The sequence below is a fragment of the Talpa occidentalis genome, unplaced genomic scaffold (assembly GCF_014898055.3).
Source record: "Talpa occidentalis isolate TD23 unplaced genomic scaffold, MPIMG_talOcc4v2.1 talOcc4.12, whole genome shotgun sequence".
In the NCBI taxonomy this organism is placed as follows: domain Eukaryota; kingdom Metazoa; phylum Chordata; class Mammalia; order Eulipotyphla; family Talpidae; genus Talpa; species Talpa occidentalis.
The window spans coordinates 103,207,521-103,227,336 of record NW_023601212.1 but is presented as its reverse complement, the minus strand read 5'-3'; the positions used below and the strand labels follow the sequence as shown (position 1 = coordinate 103,227,336).

Below are 19,816 nucleotides of genomic sequence, written 5' to 3'. Positions count from 1 at the left end.
AGGCGGCCGGGGCGCGCGCGGCGGCGCCGGACTCAGCGCGGGAGCCCGGCCGGGCCGCGCCGCCCTCCGGAGCAGACTCGCGGGCCGCGGGCGGAGGCGAGGGGGCCAGGCCGGAGGTGAGTCCCCCGCCGGCCGCGCCGGGGCGGCCGGGCGGGCCGGGGGGCGCGGGGCCGGCCGCCGCCCGCCTGCCCTTGAGCGCCCGCCGCGCGTCCCGGCCGCCGCGCCCCGAGAGGGCAGCGCCGACGGCGCGCCCCGAACTCCCGGGGCCGGACGCCGCCCGGCCGGGCCGCGGGGCGGCGCGGGCCCGGGACCCGCCGCCCCGGCCGCGGCTTGGGCCCCGCGCCCGGGCTCGCCCGCGGGCCGGGCCGGGCCGGGCGGGTGCGCTGGGCCCGCCGCCCCGTCCCCGGCCCGCGCGGCCGGCGGACGCCGTCTGGGCTGCAGGAAGCGCGCCCGGCGCTGGCCGGCTCCTTCCTCTGCCCCCGCCCGGACGCCTCCCTCCCGCCGGCCCCCGGGCAGTGACCTGGTGCCTGGGCGGGGTCCACCCCCGCGACTCGCGGCGCAGGCTTGAGACGGTGCCCGCAGCCTGGGGTCCTGTCCGCGGGGAGACAGGACGCCTGCCCCGACCCCCACCGCAGGCCGTGAGAGCCGGAAGTGGACAGCCGCTGGCAGCCCGCCCTGCCGCCCGGTCCTCGGGCCCTGTTCTGCGGGCAGGGGCCAGGCTGGCCCCCTCCTGGCCCAGCCTTGGGGCTCCGCGTGCTTGGAGAGCCCTCGGCCGCAGGGCCCCCTGGGCACCTGACTTGGTCGGTGACCCCAGCGTCTGGTCCACTCTGGCCCCCACTGCGCCCACCCCTGGACACCCAAGCGCAGATGACACTTTAGATGGAGCCCTGTGGGGCCCCCCGTATACACGGTGTCTGGTCACCCCCACTCACTCAGGTGCCCTGGCTGGGCCGTCCTGCAGCCCCTGTCCCCTTGGCCCATCTCTGGCTCCTGCAGCGCCGTCCTTCCGCCCCTGACCAGCCTGCACCCTCGTAGGACCAGCCGGCCCTGGTGGCCCGCAGGGGCGGCTCACGGGGGCTGTCTGAGCTGGCCCGCCCCGCCACGGCCTCTTGCGCCTGCCGGGCAGTGGACGAGGAGGGGTCGCCTGCTGGGAGGTGCCGGCAGGGACAGGTGGCCCAGCCTGCCTTCTTGGCCTCCCATGCCAGCCGCTGCGCTCGCCCCGCCGTGCTGGGCCCTTCCTGCCCAGCCTCTGCAGGACAGACCAGGCAGTGCCCAGGGGCCGGCTTGTCTGCGTCCTGCCCACCAGAGCCGGGCTTGCTGTCACTGGCCCCGGCACATCCTGGCCCTCCGGGACTCGCCTGATGGCACCCAGAGCCCATGAGGCAGAGAACACGCGCGCCGGCCCCGGGAGTGGCCAGAGCAGGGCAGGTGCACCCCGTTTGTTGGCGGAGGGGTGGCCACAGCGCTGGCAGCTTCCACTCCTGGATGGGGCTGTGGGGCAGCGAGGGCCTCACTGAAGCCTCCTGGGCCCTTCTCCGTGGTCAGCAGTTGGTGACCGTCTGTATTGGGTGCTGGCGAGTCGGGGCGTGTGCAGGAGGCGCGGGGGCCTCCTTGGCGGGGGTGGCCGGTCAGCCAGGGCCCCGCACCTCCTGGGGCAGGACGCAGCCCAAAGGTACGCAGGCCAGGGGACCCTCCCCTTCACCGCTCACGGCAAACTTGGGGCGCCCAGGTGTGAGGACGCCCCCTCCCTTGCCGCGCCAGCCTGGGATATCAGGCCGCGAGGGGCTGCCATGTCGGGCAGGGCTGTCGGGAGGTGGTCACTCGCCTCTGCCTCTCGCCCCTGGGGCTGGGTGTGGCCCCATGGGCGTTCTCGCCAGAGCGAGCCAGCCAGGCCTGGAGCAGGGCCGTGTGGACACTGGTGAGGGTGCCGGCCGCTGCTCCGTCCACGATGCGACTGCAGCTCGGCACAGACTTCAGGCCAGGGGCCCCGAGGGTCTTGGCCTGTGAGCTCAGTGGACCCCGCTGACGTGAGGAGGCGCCCCCAGGCTGCATCCTCCGGCCCTGGCCTGCTGCCTGTGCACCCGTGGTGGACCGTCCCCTGCGGCCCGGCCCTGCCCGTTAAGCTAAGGTCTCTGCTGCCCGTCCCTGCCCCAGCCACAGCAGAGGGGCCACTGCAGACCCGGGCCCCGCCCCCAGCCAGGCAAGAGCCGCCGCCTCTGCCCCAATGTCTGCTGAGGGCCGGCTCCCCTGCACCCTGGCAGCCTCCAGGGCCGCGCCCCACCCGCCCCAAGGGCGGCGTCCAGGCAGGCGTCTTGGCTGTGCCGGCCCCGAGTGTCCGCCGCCTCAGCCGCTCGCATCCTTGTGGACACTTGTCCCTCTCCGCGCCTGCAGCCAAGCCTGAGCCCACAGCGGCACGCGTGTCCTGGCTGCCCCGGCGCCAGCTGCCATCCGGCGGGCACAGTCCCCGCAGGCGCGGCCTGGGGCGCCGGGAGGTTCCTGCTGGTCACGCTCTCCTCTCTCTCTCTATTCTGTGTGTGATCTCTGTTGTCCTGTGTGACTGACCAGCTGGCAGCTGTCCCGCTGCGAGGGCCCCTCTCTGCTCCGCCTCGCCCGCCGGCCAGATGTGACCAGGCCCGGCCCGCAGCGCGGCCGCCGTCCCGGGGCCATGGGGAGCTCCGCCTCCTCGCTGGCCGCCGAGACTGAGTCGGACCACGGCTTCCCCAGGGGCCCGCGCTGCCCGGTGGCCCCGGCGGCAGCCGGCTGGTACAGGCCTGGCCCTGGGGGGCCCGTCTGGGGCAGCGCCCTCCTCCCCTGGCAGCACCAGCCCCCCCGCCCCCGGGCCAGAAGGTAAGACGGGGCAGGGGCAGCTGTGTCCAAGCCCCGCGAGTGACCAGCGGCGCCGGCCTGCTTGGCTCCAGGGCCAGGTGGGGCTCAGCTGGGCAGGCGCGAGCCGAGGGGCGCACGCCGGGGGCCTCAGAGCCCCCCCTGGGGCCGCGGCAACCAAGGCCCAGGGCTCTGCGAGCTGATGCCCCCGTCCCCCTGAGGGTTCCCGCCCCCCAGGACATGGCCCCCTGCGGCTGGACTTGTGTGTCTTGGGCCCTGGGGCCCCACCCACCTGGGGGTGCTGGGAGCTGGCGCCAGGGTGAGAAGCCCTGGGTCATGGTCAGGGGCTCAGGCCCGCCTCCGGGGAGCCTCTCCCCGATCCCGTTGTGCCCCTTGGCTCCTCCCTGTTACCCGCCGGGTGAGCCCTGAGTCCTCGTGGGTCCCACAGCCAAGCGCAGCCTGAGGCGGGGCCCCTGGGACTAGAGGACACCCGGCCAGGGGGATCTGGGCAGGGACGAGGCGGCCGCATGAGCCCTGCCGCCCCGGATCTGGGTCCTCCCTGGGCGCGGCAGAGGGGTGCCCCGGCGGGCAGGTGGGCTCCCTCGGGCCAGTGTGGGCCACGGCGTGTGGGACGCATGTCACGGCCCCGTTCCCGGCGGGCGGCTCCTCGGGCACGGCCTGCAGTGCCCCGTCCCCAGCCCAGCGTGGCCTCCAGGCAGCTCCTGACACCCTGGCGACTTGGGCCTAGAGCAGAGGCCCCCAGGAGTCGGGGGTGCGGGGCCCACTGCCCGTCCCAGAGCCTGCCCAGCCCGCAGCCCCTCTGATCTCGGGGTCAGCCCAGCTGTGCTCTGCGTGGGAGGGCCCGTGGGCTCACACGGCGCCCAGGACTTCCTAGCGGAGAAGCAGGGCCCAGTGGGGACTGCCTCCTCCCTGGGGGCTCCCCGGGAGCCCCTCCCGCCCTCAGGGGCCCCGCAGCCAGGCCGCCCCTCGGCTGCTGGGGCTCTCCGCGCTCTGGAAAGGCGGCCAGCCCTTCCTGACCAGGAGGGTCAGCAATGCTCCCCGCTGAGGGGGCAGCCGGGCTCGCTGCAGTTTGCAGGGGCTGTTGGGGGTGAGCCCGGTGGGGCTGGGCCCCTCTCCCAGCTGTCCCTCCACAGTCTCTGTCCGCTGTGTGGCAGGGTTCCAGCCTGCTCAGCAGAGGTGGCACCTCCTGAGGCTCCAGGCAGCCGTGGGGGCAGGTTTGACCCCATACCCGCCTGCCCCTGGACTGCAGGGTCCACCGCCCGCCAGCCCTTTGTGGTTGGAGCTGGCTGTCTGAGGCTGCGCTGGGGACCTGTGCACGGGAGGACCCCAGCAGGTGGCACTGGCAAGAATGCGGCCCCTGCTCAGGGACCCCCAGAAACACAGGGGCCAGAGGGCCAGGCCCAGCCCTGACCTGCCCTGCTCTGGCTCTGCCGCTGCGGCCGGGCTGTGCTGGATGCCACTGTGCTGGCGCCTGTGAAGGGAGCCGGCTCTGCGCCCCTAGTCGGCATCCTGGACCTGCTGGGCCGTGGCCGACTGTCAGGCTCTGAGGAGCCTCTGACCTGGCCCTGGCGGGTACAGGACAGCACCTGGCCCTCTCCCCGGTCCTCAGCGTCCGCCTCGCGCCGGGGTCTCCGGAGAGTGTCTGTGCGCCCCTTCTTGCCTCTGTCTCCCGTCAGACGCTCGGTCTGAGAGTTCAGATCCCCTGGAAGGAGACGCCTCCTCGGTGCACACTGTGTGCCGACGCGTCTGTTCCCCCGGTCGTTCCTGCTCCGAGAGTGTCTTGGCCGCACAGAAGTTGCTGGTCTGGTGACGTCTGTTGTTCTGTCTGTGCTCTTGGTGCCGCAGCTCAGGGCCCGCATGGGGCCCAGGCCGGTCGCGGCGCCGCGGAGTGTTCCCCACGTGTGGTGCCAGGCAGGGCCCAGCTCTGCGACTGCCGTTCAGACCCAGCTTCCCAACACCCCCGAGTGGCCCCGCGCCCTCTTCTGAGCCCGCTGGCCACGCGAGCAAGGGGTCCTGCTGGCTGGCCCGTCCAGCCACTGTCGACCGGCCTGTCCTTGCGCCGGTGCCATACCGTTTTGATTGTTGTGGCTTTGTACTAAGCTTTTAAATCAGAAAACGTGTCCTTCAAATTTGTACCTCATTTTCAAGATTGTTTTGGCTACTTGGGGGTCCTTGCAATTTAATGGGAATCTTAAAAACCAGTTTTTTCCATTCCTGCCCAGAAAAAAAGCCACTGGGGTTGTGCAGGGGTTCCCCCGTTCCCGGGGGCTGGGCTGTGACCCACGACACGGGGGCTCTGGTCGGGGCGCCGGGCTGCCTTCCAAGTGCCCCGTCGCCTCTGTTCCCTCCAGCGGTGTGTCCAGCCCGCAGAGCACAAGCTGGACCCTGGGCGACGCCTGCCCAGAGTGTTGGTTTCCTGAGGGGCGGGAGTGTCGAGCAGGGCATGCGCGTGGCCAGCGCCCGTCGTCCTGCCTGAAAGCGCGCACTCCTGGATCCCCTCAAAGGGCCGCCCTGCAAGAGGGCCTTGGGTCGAGGGGGTGCCCCTCGGGATCCCCTGGGCGACCTGGCTCAGTGCACTGACCCAGCCCTCCCTTCCAGCCGCACGCCCCCGCCCGGGTCCATGGCGGCCGCCGGGGAGTGGTCCTGCTCCCGCTGCACCTTCCTGAACCCGGCCGGCCGGCGCCAGTGCTCCATCTGCGAGGCCCCCCGGCAGCAGCCCGACCTCGACCAGATCCTGCGGCTCAGCGTAGAGGAGCAGAAATGGCCCTGCGCCCGCTGCACGTTCCGGAACCTGCTGGGCAGGGCAGCCTGCGAGGTGTGCGGCTTCGCGCCCGAGCCCGCCCCCGGGCCCTCCCCGCTGCCCGCCATCAACGGGGCCCTGCCCAGGCCGCCTGCTGTCCCGCTGGAGCCCCCGGGTGGCGGCCAGGACGAGGTGGGGCCGGTGCGGACAGCCAGGCTGGGGCCCGAGGAGCCTGCCGGGGGGCGCCCCGAGGAGGCGACTGCTGCACAGCCGGGGAGCGGCTGGGCCTGTGCCCGCTGCACGCTGCACAACACGCCCGTGGCCAGCTCCTGCTCTGCCTGCGGGGGGCCCCGCAAGCTCTCCCTGCCCAGGATCCCACCCGAGGCCCTGGTGGTTCCCGAAGTCGTGGCCCCCGCTGGCTTCCACGTCATGCCGGCCCCCCCGCAGCCAGGGGAAGGCGCTGAGGCCGACCCTCCCGCCGCAGCAGGCCAGGGCCCTCCCGCCGCCGGCCAGGAACCCCCCCGGGGGCCCTTCGGCCCCTTCTCGCCCACCCTGCAGAACCACCCCGTGCCTCGCAGCCGCCGGGAAGTTCCTCCCCAGCTGCAGCCGCCCGTGCCTGAGGGTCCCCTGCCCGTGGCCCAGGCAGGCTCCAGGGGCCCCCCCCAGGCCCCAGGGCGGCCTGCGGCCGGGCCCTCCCGCCTGGCTGAGCTGCTGTCCGGCAAGCGGCTGAGCCTGCTGGAGGAGGAGGTGGGTGAGGGCGGCCCCCCGCCACACCGGTGCGGCCCCGGCCCGGCCAGCCCCACCCGCTCCGAGGCCTGCAGCCCCGCGGCTGGCGGCGACGTCATCGACCTGGCGGGGGACACAGTGCGCTACACGCCCGCCAGCCCCTCCAGCCCCGACTTCACCACCTGGTCGTGCGCCAAGTGCACGCTCAGGAACCCCACGGCGGCACCCCGGTGCTCGGCCTGCGGCTGCTCCAAGCTGCACGGCTTCCCGGAGCTCGGCCCGGCCCCCGCCCGCAGCTCCGAGCGCCCCGGGGCCTGGGCCTGCCCGGCCTGCACGCTCCTCAATGCGCCCCGCGCGCAGCACTGTGCCGCCTGCCACACGCCACAGGTCCTGGTGGCCCAGCGCCGGGGCGCCACGCCCCTGCGCCGCCGGGAGAGCGTGCTCGTGGAGCAGCGGCGCCAGACGGACGAGGGCGAGGCCAAGGCGCTCTGGGAGAACATCGTGGCCTTCTGCAGGGAGGTGCGTCCAGTCGTGCCGGCCAGTGGGGGGCGCACGCCTCTGTCCGGCCTCCTGCCGGGTGGATGGGGGGCTGCGCCCCAGCCGGGAGGGGCGAGGGTTGGGGGGACACGTTGGGTTCCAGCCCTGAGCCTCCCGAGCCCCGGGCGTGGCCTGAGCCTGCGGTGTGCGCCCTGCAGAACCGCGTGAGCTTCGTGGACGACAGCTTCCCCCCAGGACCTGCGTCCGTGGGCTTCCCCGCGGGGGACAGCGTCCAGCAGCGCGTGAGACAGTGGCTGCGTCCCCACGAGATCAACTGTGCGGTCTTCCGGGACCACGGCGCCTCCTGGTCGGTGTTCCACACCCTCCGGCCCTCGGACATCCTGCAGGGGCTGCTGGGGAACTGCTGGTAGGCGGGCCCGGGCGCGGGGAGGGGGCCGGGAGCGGGCGAGGGCCGGCCGGCTGACGCGCACCCCCGCAGGTTCCTGAGCGCGCTGGCGGTGCTGGCCGAGCGGCCGGACCTGGTGGAGCGGGTGATGGTCACGCGCAGCCTGTGCGAGGAGGGCGCCTACCAGGTGCGGCTGTGCAAGGACGGCACGTGGACCACGGTGCTGGTGGACGACATGCTGCCCTGCGACGAGGCCGGCTTCCTGCTCTTCTCGCAGGTGGGCGCCGCGGGGGGGTGGGGCGGGGGCGCCTCACCCGCTCACCCGCCCTCGCTCCGCAGGCGCAGCGCAAGCAGCTGTGGGTGGCCCTCATCGAGAAGGCGCTGGCCAAGCTGCACGGCTCCTACTTCGCCCTCCAGGCGGGCCGCGCCATCGAAGGCCTGGCCACGCTCACCGGCGCCCCCTGCGAGAGCTTGGCGCTGCAGGTCAGCTCCACGAACCCCCGCGAGGACCCGGTGGACACCGACCTCATCTGGGCCAAGATGCTGAGTTCCAAGGAGGCCGGGTAAGGCCTCTGCCGGCTGACCCTGCCGCGGTGCCCCTGCCCGGGATGCACTCCCCGCCCCGCGTCTCGTGACCGGCCATGCCTGCCCACGGGGAGCCGCATCACAGGCGCGCGCGGCGCAGGTTGGGGGGAGGCGGGTGGCCTCAGGGTCCCGACAGGAACTGCCCGTCTTCAGCCAGCACCCGGGGACAGCAGACCCTCGGCGCGGACATGAGCCGAGACTCCCTCCATCCCATTGCCGTGGGAGGCCCCTGGGCGGTGGCGGGGAGGCCTGGCCAGCACCCCAGGCCCGGGATCCCTTGTGACCCCCAGGCATGGAGGACCGGCCGGTTCACGGGGTCTGGTCAGCGGGGATGCTCTGCCCACAGGTTCCTCATGGGCGCCTCCTGTGGGGGCGGCAACATGAAGGTGGACGACGCGGCCTACGAGAGCCTGGGCCTACGGCCCCGCCACGCCTACTCCATCCTGGACGTGCGCGACGTGCAGGGCTCCAGGTAGGGGGTTGGGGGGGTGGGGGGCACGCCGCAGGAGTTTGGGCCTCATGGCCGTGGTCTGCAGGCTGCTGCGCCTCCGGAACCCATGGGGCCGCTTCTCCTGGAATGGCAGCTGGTCGGACGAGTGGCCGCACTGGCCGGGACACCTGCGCAGTGAGCTGATGCCGCTGGGCAGCAGCGAGGGCGTCTTCTGGATGGAGTACAGCGACTTCATCAGGTAGGGGCCGCGCCGCTGGCCCCGCCTTGGAGTCGGGGGCGGGGCACCCCTCCCCAACACCCCCTGGCGATGTCCTCTGCAGCAGCCGGCACAGGGCTCTGGGCTCTGGGCCGGACACGGGCGGGCACCACTGGCTGCGGCCTCTGCGAACCAGGCCCGCTCTCCACCCAGGTACTTCGACGCTGTGGACATCTGCAAGGTGCACTCGGACTGGCAGGAGGTGCGGGTGCAGGGCTGCTTCCCCAGCTCGGCCCGCGGGCCCGTGGGCGTGACGGCGCTCACCGTGCTGGAGCGCGCCTCGCTGGAGTTCGCGCTCTTCCAGGAGGGCGGCAGGTGGGTGTCGCCGGCGGGGGTTGCCGGCCACTCCTGGGGTCACCGCGGCCCCACATGATGGCTGTGGTCTCCGCTCCCAGGCGCGCAGACTCTGCGGATGGCCACCTGCTGGACCTGTGCGTGCTGGTCTTCCGGGCGTCCTTCGGCAGCGGCGGCCGCCTGAGCCTGGGCCGCCTGCTGGCCCACAGCAGGCGCGCGGTCAAGAAGTTCGTGGGCTGCGACGTGATGCTGGAGCCGGGCGAGTACGCGGTGGTGTGCTGCGCCTTCAACCACTGGGCCGCCATGCCCGCCGCGCCCGCCGCGCAGGGTGAGCTGGCCCTGCGCACCCCTGCTCCGGGAACCGCCGCCCCACCCCGCGCTCCCCTGCACCCTGAGCCGGCCCTGCCCTGCACCCCCCTCCTGCGCTGGGAGCCCGCCGCACACCCCCTTCCTGCGCCCTGAGCAGGCCCACCCTGCCCTGTGCACCCCCTGCGCCCCCCTGCGCCCAGAGCTGCAGGCCAGCGACCTCCACTCACTGCCCCACCCCCACAGCCTCTAGCCCCCTGGCGGGTGACCCACCTTGCACCCCAGAGCCGCCTGGCCACGTGCTGGCCGTGTACAGCTCCAGGCTGGTCATGGTGGAGCCGGTGGCGGCCCAGCCCACCACGCTGGCCGACGCCATCATCCTGCTGACCGAGAGCCGCGGGGAGCGGCATGAGGTGGGTGGGGACCGGAGGGTCGGCAGGGCTGGGCAGCGAGCCCCCTGACTGCGCTCACTGCGCCCTACGCCCAGGGCCGCGAGGGCATGACCTGCTACTACCTGACGCACGGCTGGGCGGGGCTCATCGTGGTCGTGGAGAACCGCCACCCCAAGGCCTACCTGCACGTCCAGTGCGACTGCTCGGACAGCTTCAACGTGGTGTCGACCCGCGGCAGCCTGCGCACCCAGGACAGCGTGCCGCCCCTGCACAGGTGGGCCCGCCCAGCCCCCACCACGCGGGAGGGGCCGCCCCAGCCCTGCGCGGTGCGGGCCCCAGCGCTGCACAGGGAGGTCCCGCCCAGCGCTCACTGGCTGTGTCCCCCAGGCAGGTCCTGGTGATCCTGTCCCAGCTAGAAGGCAACGCCGGCTTCTCCATCACCCACCGCCTGGCGCACCGCAAGGCCGCCCAGGCCTTCCTCAGCGACTGGACGACCTCCCGCGGCGCCCACAGTCCCCCACTCACCCCCGAGGTGGCCGGCCTGCACGGACCCCGGCCGCTGTGACCACCCTTGCCGCCTGCCCCACAGCACTTTACGAGGGAGACCCGGACAGGGCACGCTTGAACCAGAATCTCAGGACCCCAGGAGCCGCCCGCCTCGGAGGCCGCTGCCTGGACACCCCCTCCCGGCCAGGGTCTCCCGGCCACCAAGCAGATACCTCGAATCAGTCTCTGGCCCGAGTGGCCTGCGCTGGCCGCCCCTCCAGCGCCCACCCGCAGGGGGGCCGGGGCCGGGCATGGCTGCGGCCGGAGCTCCCTTCACTGAACCAAATCTGGGCGGCCCGATGCGCCCGAGCAGGGACCACGCCTCAGGGGTCGGAGGTCAGCACCCTGGGCGGAGAATAGGGACCAGCCCCTTACGGGGGCTCGAGACCGGGATCCCCGGCAAGCAGGGACCACCCCCTTGGGGGGGGTTGGCGGTCAGGACCCTGGGGTGAGACGAGGACCACCCCCTTGCAGGGGCTTGAGGCCGGGGCGCCCGGTGGGCAGGGATGAGGCCAGCGGAGGTCCCTGCGGTCCCAGCATCGCACCCCAGGAGGCAGGTGCTTGGCGACCACGGGCTGGGGGCTCCCGGACCCCCGGCCACACTATGCAATTCCTGGGGCTCCACAGGCCGAAGCCATGCCCGGGCGCCGCCCGCGGCTCTGCCCTCAGCACCCCGGGCGGGAGCCCGACCGACCGGCCTCCCCGCTCGGCCTGGGCAGCGGGCGCCGCCCCGGCCCTTTTTATTTCCTTTTCTCCGAGCTGTGAATATTTTTAACCCTGTAAATAGGCTCAGCTCTTCTGACAGAGGCTATTTTATCACTCGCGGCCGCCGCGGCGGGGCCCGCGCGGTTCCGCTCAGGCTCGAAGGACCAAATAAAGCGTTTTGTTTCCTACCCGCCTCTCGCGGCCCCGCGCCGGCCCCCCCCCCCCCCGCCTGCCCTGCCCCCCCCCCGCCTGCCCTGCCCCCCGCGCCCGCAGGTGCCAGCAGGTGCCGCTGCCCGCGCCCTCTCTGCGGCCCCCGCCGCCCCCCGCCTGCCCTGCCCCCCCCTCTCTGCGGCGCCCGCCGGCCGCGGAGCCGGAGCAATTAAGGCAGCGGCGGAGCCGGCCCGGGGCGGGCCTCGGGCGGGAGCTGCCGCGCGCGTCTGCCCCGGCGCCCCCCGCCCGCCCCCCGGGACCGCGGCCAGGCCTGCGGGGCTCGGGCCGGGCAGGGCCTCCCGGCGGGCGGGCAGCGCGCGCGCCCTGCCTGGGGGGCCCCAGCCCAGCCGCCCGGGGGCTCCGGCAGGGGAGGGGCAGGGGGTCGGCGCCCCGGCGAAGGCACAGGGTGTTCGGGGGCCGGGTCCGCCCCAGCCTTGCGGGGGGCGCTGGCGCAGAGTCAGGGCCTGGGGGGACGCGCGGGCCGAGGCCCCGCGGAGGGGGTCAGCGCCGCCGCACCCCGCGGCGCCCCCAGGCCCTGCCCGCGGCGCCCGCGCCTGTCACAAGCGCTCAGCGTCCCCATTAGCGCGGCTGGGGCGCCCCCGCCCGGGCGCCGCAGTGCGGGGTCCCCCGGCCCGCGCGGGAGGGCGGCCTGGACGCGGCCCGGAGGGGGGGCAGGCGCCTCCCGCCCGTCCGCCCGTCAAGGGACCCCTTACACCCGCCCCCCGCCGGCCCCCCAACCCCCGCCGGCCCGCGCCCCCGCCGGCCGCCACTCAGGCAGGGAAAACGGCCTGTGACAGGCGGGAAGACCCGCGCCTCGGGCCGCGGAGGGCACCGGCTCGTCGCCCGCAGCCGCCCGCCCCGGCCCGCCCGCCCCGACCGGACGCGGCCCGCCGGCCCCTCCTGACCGCCGGCCGGCCGGAGCAGCGCGGCACCCCCGCGCGCGGGGCTGGGGCGGGGCCCTGGAGACCCCCAGGGCCCGCGGTCAGCCCCCACACCCCGCAGCCGCGCCGGCTCCCGCCACCTCCGCCCCTTGGGCCCTGGGGCAGCCCGCGGGCGGGAGGAGGACCCGCTGGAGCCCCCCGCGGCCCTGTGGAAGGGTGTGGGCTGCCAGCCCCCCGGGGTTCGCAGCCCGGCACCCTCCGGGGAGGGCTGTGTGGACCCTGAGGCGGGGACAGCCCGGGCCGCCCGCCGCCACCCCCACGCCAGGCCCCAGACCCGGGGAGGCCAGCGGGACCCAGGCCGAGGCCGCGGCCGCTCCTGTCCAGAGAGGGGTCGCGGGCACAGAGCCCTGCTCCAGGTGGCCAAGGAGAGGAGCCCCACCGCCCACCCAGGGGCAGGGTCCGGGCTCAAGGGGAGCCCTGGGGGTCCCCGTCCCTGCCTCAGGACCCCACTGTGGGGCAAGTGGGCAGTGCCGGGCCCAGGGTCACCCGCGCACACCCCGGCCGGTCCCCTGGCCCCTGCTGCGCCCAGCTCCCCAGCCAGCCCCACACGCCCCCTGCCCGCACCCTCCGCGGCCTCCTCCCCGCCCTGGCCCGCCACGTCCAGCCCGCGCCGGCAGCTGCCCCAGAGGGTCGGCCCCAGCCTCCAGGACCAGGTGGCGCCCCCCGGGCAGCCCCCCAGGCAGCACCCACATGAGCCCTGGCCTGGCTGTGCACGCCCGGGGGTGTCTGTGCGCTGCAGGAGCCGGCCCTGCGGTCCGTGGGGTGGCCGGCGTGACGGCATGGACGCTGCCTCCGCCTGAGGCTGCTGCACGGTCAGCTGGTCAGCTGGGCCAGGCTGAGCAGACAGAGAGAAAGCTGCGCCCCCACCGTGGCCCGCCCGGCCCCAGCCCTGCAGGCTCGCCGGTGCCCCCTTGCGCGGGCTGGCCTCTCACCCTGCGCGGGTGGGCAGCTCAGGCCAAGTTCAGGGGCTTGGGGGGCTGGGCCCTGTCTGCGCCCAGGCGCCCAGAGGGTGCCCCTCCCTCCCCAAGGTGCCCCGGAGCACAGGACCCCGAAGAGGCCGCGGCTGAGCTGGCAGGGCCTCCGGGACCCCCCTGACCCGGGTGCAGGCTCCTCGGGTTACGGTGTCCGCCCTGGACAGGGCAGAGCCTGCCCTGGAGTCGGGGTCTGGCCGCTGCCAGGGCGGTACCAGGGCCCAGGGGAAGTGGCCAGTCAGATTTCCGCGGGGCCCCAGGTGAGAAACGGGGCGCCGGACTGGGGGGCGGCCTGCGAGGTGGGCGCGGGCCTGGCCGGGAGGCCACGGGCGGGAGGGGCAGCATGCAGCCCCCACCCCACCCCACCCCACCCCACCCCGGCCGCCCAGGAGGGCCGGGGCCCCGCGGGAGGGGGCGGGGTCCTCTCCCAAGCCGGCCCCAGGGGCGCGGGGGGCTGGCCGGGGGCTGGGGGCACCGCGCTCTGTCCCCACCCAGGCCCTCTCCGGGGCCCCGCGGCCGGCGGCTGAGGGCGGCCGGGCCGACTCGGACGGACACCGTCTCGGCGCCGCGGGCGGAGAGCGCCGGGCCCCGCGGCAGCCTCGGGCGCGGGGCGGGACCGGCCGGGCGCCCGCGGGGATCGCGCCCCTGCGCCTCCCGCGGGCGGGCTCCCCGCTCCGCCGCGGCGGGCCCCCGGGAGCCGCGGGACGAGGGCGCGCCGCGGCCGGCGGAGGGGCGCGGGGCGCCGGGGGGAGCGCGCTCGCGCGCCCCTTCGCGCCGGCCGGCCCCGCGGCCGCAGCGCCCCCCGCAGCCCGGCGCGGAGGCGCACGCGCGGCAGCCGCTGCCGCCAACTTGGGCAGCGCGAGGCGGCGTCGGGGGGACTCGGTCGCGGCGGAGGCTTCGGGGAGTCGCTGCCGAGCGAGCGGCCGCGGCTCCCGGCGCCGGCCTCGGCTCCCCCGCGGGCGCCCGCGTCGCCGTCCCGAGGGCCCGGCCGGTGCTGCGGGGCGGGGCGGGCGGGCGGGGCGGGAAGTTTCCGCCGGGTCCGCGACCGCCGCAGGCTCGGGGCGCAGCGCAGGTAAGGCGGGCGCGGGTGGTCGCGCGTCCGGCCAAGTCTGGGGCCTGCGGGCGGGCTGAGTTGGGGGCGCGGGGGCGGCTCTTGGGCGCGGGGAGATCGGCCCGGCCCCTCCACCCGGGTCCAGCCCGCACCGCCACCGGCCGTCTGGGCGCGGCTCGGAGCGGGGGAGTTAGGGTCGCAGCCTCAGCCAAGGAGGAACCTGGCCCCTCTCTCTGCGCCACGCCACGCACGTCCTGTGGGAGGCTCCCCGAAGCCCAAGGGGACCTGGGGGTGGGGGCGCTGGACCCCGGGTGGCTGCTGGGTGGCCCGGGCAGGAGTGTCCTCTTGTCCATCTTGGGTGGGGTGTCCCGGTCTTGGCCCGCCACCAGCCGTTCCCCAGAGGCGCCCCGCTCCTGGGGTGCCGGCTGCCGGGGCCGTGCACTCAGTCCCGGATTGGGGCATGTGTGGGAAGGAAGGTGACTTTGGGTGGTGGAGGTGCAGGCTGGTATCTGGGGGTGCCTTCTGCTCTGCACAAGTATGCCAGGCGGCATCAGGGTACCCTCTGGGTGTCCTTGGGGTCAGCAGCTGCTGCGATGACTTCTGGACAAGATCCCCTCACCAGGGGGCTGATCTGCAGCACAGCGGGTGGCCCCCCTGAGTCCAGTGGCCCCGAGGCGCCCCCAGTCTAACGGCCAGCAGGGCACTGGGTGGGCGGTGGCACCAGGCGGCACAGCTGTGCGGCTCCCAGGGCTGGGTGATCGATGTCCTCCGCGCAGCCGCCTCTGTCTCCAGAGCACACACCCATTTGTCATCTGCATCTGGGCGCGGGGCACGGTGGGGTCTGCCTCAGCCCCCACCCCGATTCCAGGCAGGGTCTGCAGCCCTCAGAGAGCTCCAGGCCTCTCCCGAGCCCGGCCCCTCCTTCCAGCCTGAGCCCCAGGGCTGGAGCCCATAAGGCGGAGCTTGCCTGGCCCTGCGCACCCTGACATCCACCCCCTGAGCTGCCCCCGATGCCCGCTCACCTGGGCTCGGGGCAGCAGATGCCACTGCCTGCTGGGTGCAGAGCCCGATGGCCAGTGGGGCCCTGCCCAGCTGCCCGGCCCCGCCCCGTCCCCCTCCCGCCCCGGAGCAGGCACAGGCACAGGCACAGGCACAGGCACAGCGTGAGTACAGGCCCGGGCCTGGATGGGCGGTGTCACTGCAGCGGCCGCGTCCAACCTGGTGTGGGCATCCGAGGCCAGAATGGTGCCCGCTGCCCCTGCGGAGCCGAGCGAGGGTCGGGAGCCTGGCACACGCAGGCGTGCCAGCCCGGGCGCACTGGGGCGCGCACGGCCCAGGTGGTGGCCCAGATGGAGCGCCTAGCGCTTGTGAGCGAGGGGGGGGTGGTGCGGGGAGGGGGTCTTGGCCAAGCTCCGCGGCTGACCTGCCTGAAGCCACCCAGATGGAGCCAGGCCGAGCAGGTGGGGCACCGTGGCCAGGCTGTGCCGCCCATGCCCCCAGGCTGGCTGTCCCTTGGGAGGCCCAGCCCCTCAGAGACCCGCAGCGCCCCCAGAGCGCGGGCAGCCCCCCAGGCACGGCGCTGCCGGCCGCTCGGCTGGGCCCGCCCCACCGGGTCTGGGAAGGGCCGCTCGCGCAGGGTCTCCGGGCTCTCCGCCTGTGCCGGGCTGGGCTCTGCGGGGGCGGCCGGGCCGGGCCGGGTGCAGGGCCAGCCCTCGGAACACAGGGCGCCCAGTCGGACTTCATCCTCGCCCAGTCGGACACCCGGTGCCATTTCAGCGGCCGCCGCGGCCGGCGCCAGAAGCGCTCGGGCAGAAGCGAGGGGCGGGGTGCGCGTGGCCGGCCGGCAGGCCGGGAGGTCCCAGGGTGCTGGCGTCCCGGCGCCCCGCCCCCCGGCCGGAGCGGGCGGGCGGAGGCGCAGGGAGTCGGCCAGAGGGTCTGAGCCCGCCCCTGTCCGCAGGTGGCCACGGCCCGGCCGCCGCTGGCCCGCCATGGCCCAGGAGGCGCGCGCGGGCGCGCGGGCGCGGAAGCCCAAGAAGCCGCACTACATCCCGCGGCCCTGGGGCAAGCCCTACAACTACAAGTGCTTCCAGTGCCCCTTCACCTGCCTGGAGAAGTCGCACCTGTACAACCACATGAAGTACAGCCTGTGCAAGGACTCGCTCTCGCTGCTGCTCGACGCCCCCGACTGGGCCTGCCGCCGCCGCGCCCCCGCCGCGCCCGGGCCCCGCGCCCCGACGCCCGAGCGCGCCCCGCCCCGCGGGGCCGGGCTCCCGGGCGCGGCCTCCCCGCCCGACCTCGCCCTGCGGCGGCCCAGAGCCGGGGCCCGAGCAGCGCCGCGCCCCGCGCCCCGGGACGCGCTCCTGGCCCAGCCCTGGACGCCAGCGCCGGGCGGGGACCCGAGGGGGGACGCGGCCCCCTGCTACCCGCCGCCCGGCCCCGCCGCCGCGCCCGAGGCCCAGGGCCTCCGGCTGTCCCTGCTCGGCGCCAGCTACCCTCCAGGCCCGCGGCTCCTCTCCTGCCTGGGGCCCTCGCTGGCGGCCCACGTGCCCCTTCTGGCCCCCGCGGGCCCCCTGCTGCCCGCGGCCGCCGCCTGTCCTGCCCCGCAGCCGCCCGGCCTGTACTACCCGCTGCTCCTGGAGCGCGCGCTGGGGCTGCCCGCCGCGGCGCCCGGCCCTGCCGAGCCCCCACCCCAGGGGCTCCCTGGGGCTCTGGTCCCCGGGCTGGGGGTGCCCTGGCTGCATGGCGCCCCCAGGCACTCGGGGCAGGAGAGGGCGCTGGAGTGGGCTCCCCAGGGCGACCCCCAGAGGAAGCTGCCCCCGGGAAGCCGGTCACAGCCCCCGAAGCCCCCCGCCAGCGCGGCGAGGCCCGGTCTCCACAGCAGGTGGGTGGCGGAGGCTCCCCGTCGCGGGGTTGGGGGGCCCCTCAGCTGGGTGACTCAGCCCCTGGGCGACCCAGCCACTGGGTGTGGTCCTGGGGGGGGCAAGACCCCAGGGCGCGGGCTCCCGTGGGCCTGGGGGGCGGCCGGCCGCTGGGAAGGGCGTTGGGCAGGCCTCGGCCCCCCTGACTGGCCCCTGCCCTCCAGCCCGCCGACCGGTCTCCCCGCGAGGCTCTGGCCAGACGACGACGACGAGGAGCCAGGCGACCCCGAGGCCTCCGCGCCGCCCCCACCGCGGGGCCTGGCGCCGGGCGGCCGCGGGCAGGTGGGCGAGGACCTGACGCGCGCCCTGGGGGACTACGCCCGGCTGGAGCAGCGCCTGGGGCAGCTGGGGCCCGCCCGGGGCCCGGCCCCGCGTCCCCTGCGGGAGCAGCTGGGCAAGATCCGCCGCGAGCTGCGCTCCATCCACCAGGCGCTGGAACTGGCCGCGCGGCCGCCGGACACGCCCCTCGACCTCTCCGTGAGGCGCGGAGCCCCAAAGGGGCCAGAGGGGGCCCCTGAGCCGCCTGGCCTGCTGCACCCCGAGGCGCCGGAGCCCCTTCGCGGACGCACCACCAAGTGTGAGGCCGACTCCAGCGTCCCGCCCCCGGGCCTCCCGCTCCCGGCCCCCGAGGGGCCTGTCCTGCCTGGCGGCTGGACCCCCGAGGCTGGCCCTGACCCGCGGAGCCCCCCCGGAGCCAACGGCTGAGGCCTTGCCCCGCCCCCCGCCGCCCCTGCCCGCCCCGCCCGCCCCTGCCCGCCCCTGCCCGCCCCGGGCTGGGCAGCCGCCGAGACATTAAAGCAGCCGCTGCCTTCACGCGCGCCTCCTTCCCTTGGGCCCGGCCGGCCCGTCCCCCGCGCCAGCCCCTTCAGCCGCCCTGCACCCCGACCGCCTCCCCGGGGTGCGAGGGCGGGGCGGGCGCTCGGCGCAGGGCCCCAGGAGGGGGCAGTGCGCACGGGCGGAGGGGGACCACGGGCCGGGCCCCCACAGGCAGCCCGTCTGGGACCACACCGCAGCTGCCCGGGGCTCGCCGCCCCGCGTCCGTGGCCCAGGGCTGTGGCCGGCAGCCTCTTGGCCCGGCGGCACCACAGGCCTCCGTGGCCTTCACAGCTCACTGCGTCCTGCCGGGCGGCGTCTGGCCTCCCCCAGAGGCGGGGCGGCTGGAGTGGCCTGGCGGTGCTCCCTGCCCGCACCGGCTCCCGGCCGGCCAGCCGGGCCCTGCCGGCCACAGCAGGAGGCGCCCCATTAACCAGGCCCGGGCTCCCGATAGCATCATGCCGCCCCCCTCAAGGCCACAGGAGGCCCCGCTGCAGCAGGGGAGCTGGCCAGGTGGCCAGGGGTTGGGCCAGGATCGTCCTGAGTCTGAGGGAGCCCGGCGGTCGCGCACGACTTCCCAGGGCCGCTTGGCAGGAGGCTGGCCAGGCAGCACCCGGCTCACAGCTGCAGACACAGGGCCAGTCGGGCCGCCCGCCCACTGGGAGTTCCCATGGCCCCCCGCCCTGCCCTGGCTCTGGGCGGTCACCCTGGGGGGAAGCCCCGCCCCAGGCCCTGCCCGCACCTGCTCGGGGACCGGGCTCCTCCACCCTGCCTGCCCGAACCTGCGGGTAGCTGGTCCTTGGGTAACACCAAGAGGCGGGGGGCCTCCCTGGGGTTGGGGGACTCCCTGGGGGGCCTCCCTGGGGGTCTGGGGGCCTCCCAGTGGTGTGAGTGGCGTCCAGACCCAGCCACCAGGGGAACAGTGTTGCAGAGGCTGCTGCATGGGCCAGGAGGGGCCATGGGAGCGGGGGCACCCCGGGGTCACAGCTCAGCGACCCACATGGCCCGCTGCCCGCTCTGCGGCCCTGGCTGCCTGGCCCCACCCCTCCCTCAGGCTCCGGTTGCCAACAACAGAGGCAGCTGCCTGGCGGCCAGCGGGAGCCCGGGCCCAGGTAGGGGGCTCCTCTCCAGCGGGGGCAGGAGGGCGGCCTCGGAGGACCCTCTCGTCTCCCAGGGCTGAGGCCTGTGTGGGGGCTGCCCCTGGAAGGGTTCCGTGGGCAGGTGGGATTGGGAATCGGCCCACCTGTGGCGCATGCCCACTCTCAACAGAGACACCTGTGCCCGTCAGCCTCCTTCTGGCCTGAGAGCCTCCTTCGGGGGTTGCACACCCCAGAATCCCCAGCCAGGAGCCGCGGCTGAGACGCCGGACCGAGCTCCAGTCCTGCCGCCCGCCTGCAGGATGCCAGCAGCGCCCGGAAGGGCAAGGAGGGCTGGACAGGGGGCCCCGCTGCCGGCCCACTGAGGGATCCCGGGTCCCACACCGCCTGCCTGACCCCTGGGCTCCCGCACCGCCCCGCACCAACCAGCTGCCACGAGGCCCACACCCCACGCTGGCCCTGCCTGGAGACCCCGCTGGCTCCCTGAGGCTCCGGCTGCTCGGGCAGATCCCAGCACCCGCGGGGGCTGCAGGGGGGCCCCGGGGCCTGCACTGCTCCCCAGATGGCCTGCTCTACCTGACAGCTGGGGCCGCACCCTGCGTCCACGTGCTGGACCTGGAGGGCCGCGCTGTCTGCCGCTTGCCCTGCTCCGTGCCGGGGGCTGGGGCCTTCGTGCCAGAGGATGTGGCCGTGACAGCTTCTGGGCTTGTGGTGGTCAGCGACCTGGTCCACGGGGCCGTCCACGCGCTCCAGTACACTACCCGGGCCCCCCAAGGCCGCTGGGTGACAGTGGGCACCTTCCAGGCCCCCCGGGGGCTGGCCGTGGATGCCCTGGGCCGCGTCCTGGTGACGGACTACGTGGCCGGGGCCGTGCACATGTTCACCCTGGACCCCGGCCTGGAGCCCCGAGGCCTGGCCTCTGTGCTGGGTCTGCAGGGGCCCTGCTGGGTGGGCCCGGGGCCCGACGGAGGCTTGGCCGTGAGCGAAGAGTGTGGGGACGTGCGGCTGTTTGGCAGTGCCGGCCAGTCGCTGGGCTCCCTGGGGCGCCCACGGGGCCATGCGTTCGGCTGTCCGGCAGGCGTGTCCA

General features: G+C 75.5%; 2 protein-coding genes across 2 annotated transcripts; both read left to right on the top strand.

The window, feature by feature from the left end:
- Nucleotides 1-5,449: 5,449 nt before the first annotated feature.
- CAPN15 (calpain 15) lies at nt 5,450-10,905 on the top strand. Its single transcript, XM_037507842.1, has 11 exons — nt 5,450-6,829; nt 7,006-7,214; nt 7,287-7,470; nt 7,533-7,756; nt 8,125-8,250; nt 8,315-8,467; nt 8,639-8,800; nt 8,881-9,107; nt 9,332-9,498; nt 9,573-9,751; nt 9,865-10,905. The coding sequence occupies exons 1-11, from the start codon at nt 5,465-5,467 to the stop codon at nt 10,040-10,042; spliced, it is 3,174 nt and encodes a 1,057-aa protein (XP_037363739.1). The 5' UTR covers nt 5,450-5,464; the 3' UTR covers nt 10,043-10,905.
- A 4,984-nt stretch (nt 10,906-15,889) lies between these two features.
- On the top strand, nt 15,890-17,524 carry PRR35 (proline rich 35). The gene is made up of 3 exons (XM_037508123.1): nt 15,890-16,116; nt 16,216-16,782; nt 16,984-17,524. The coding sequence occupies exons 1-3, from the start codon at nt 15,890-15,892 to the stop codon at nt 17,522-17,524; spliced, it is 1,335 nt and encodes a 444-aa protein (XP_037364020.1).
- The last annotated feature ends 2,292 nt before the right edge of the window (nt 17,525-19,816 follow it).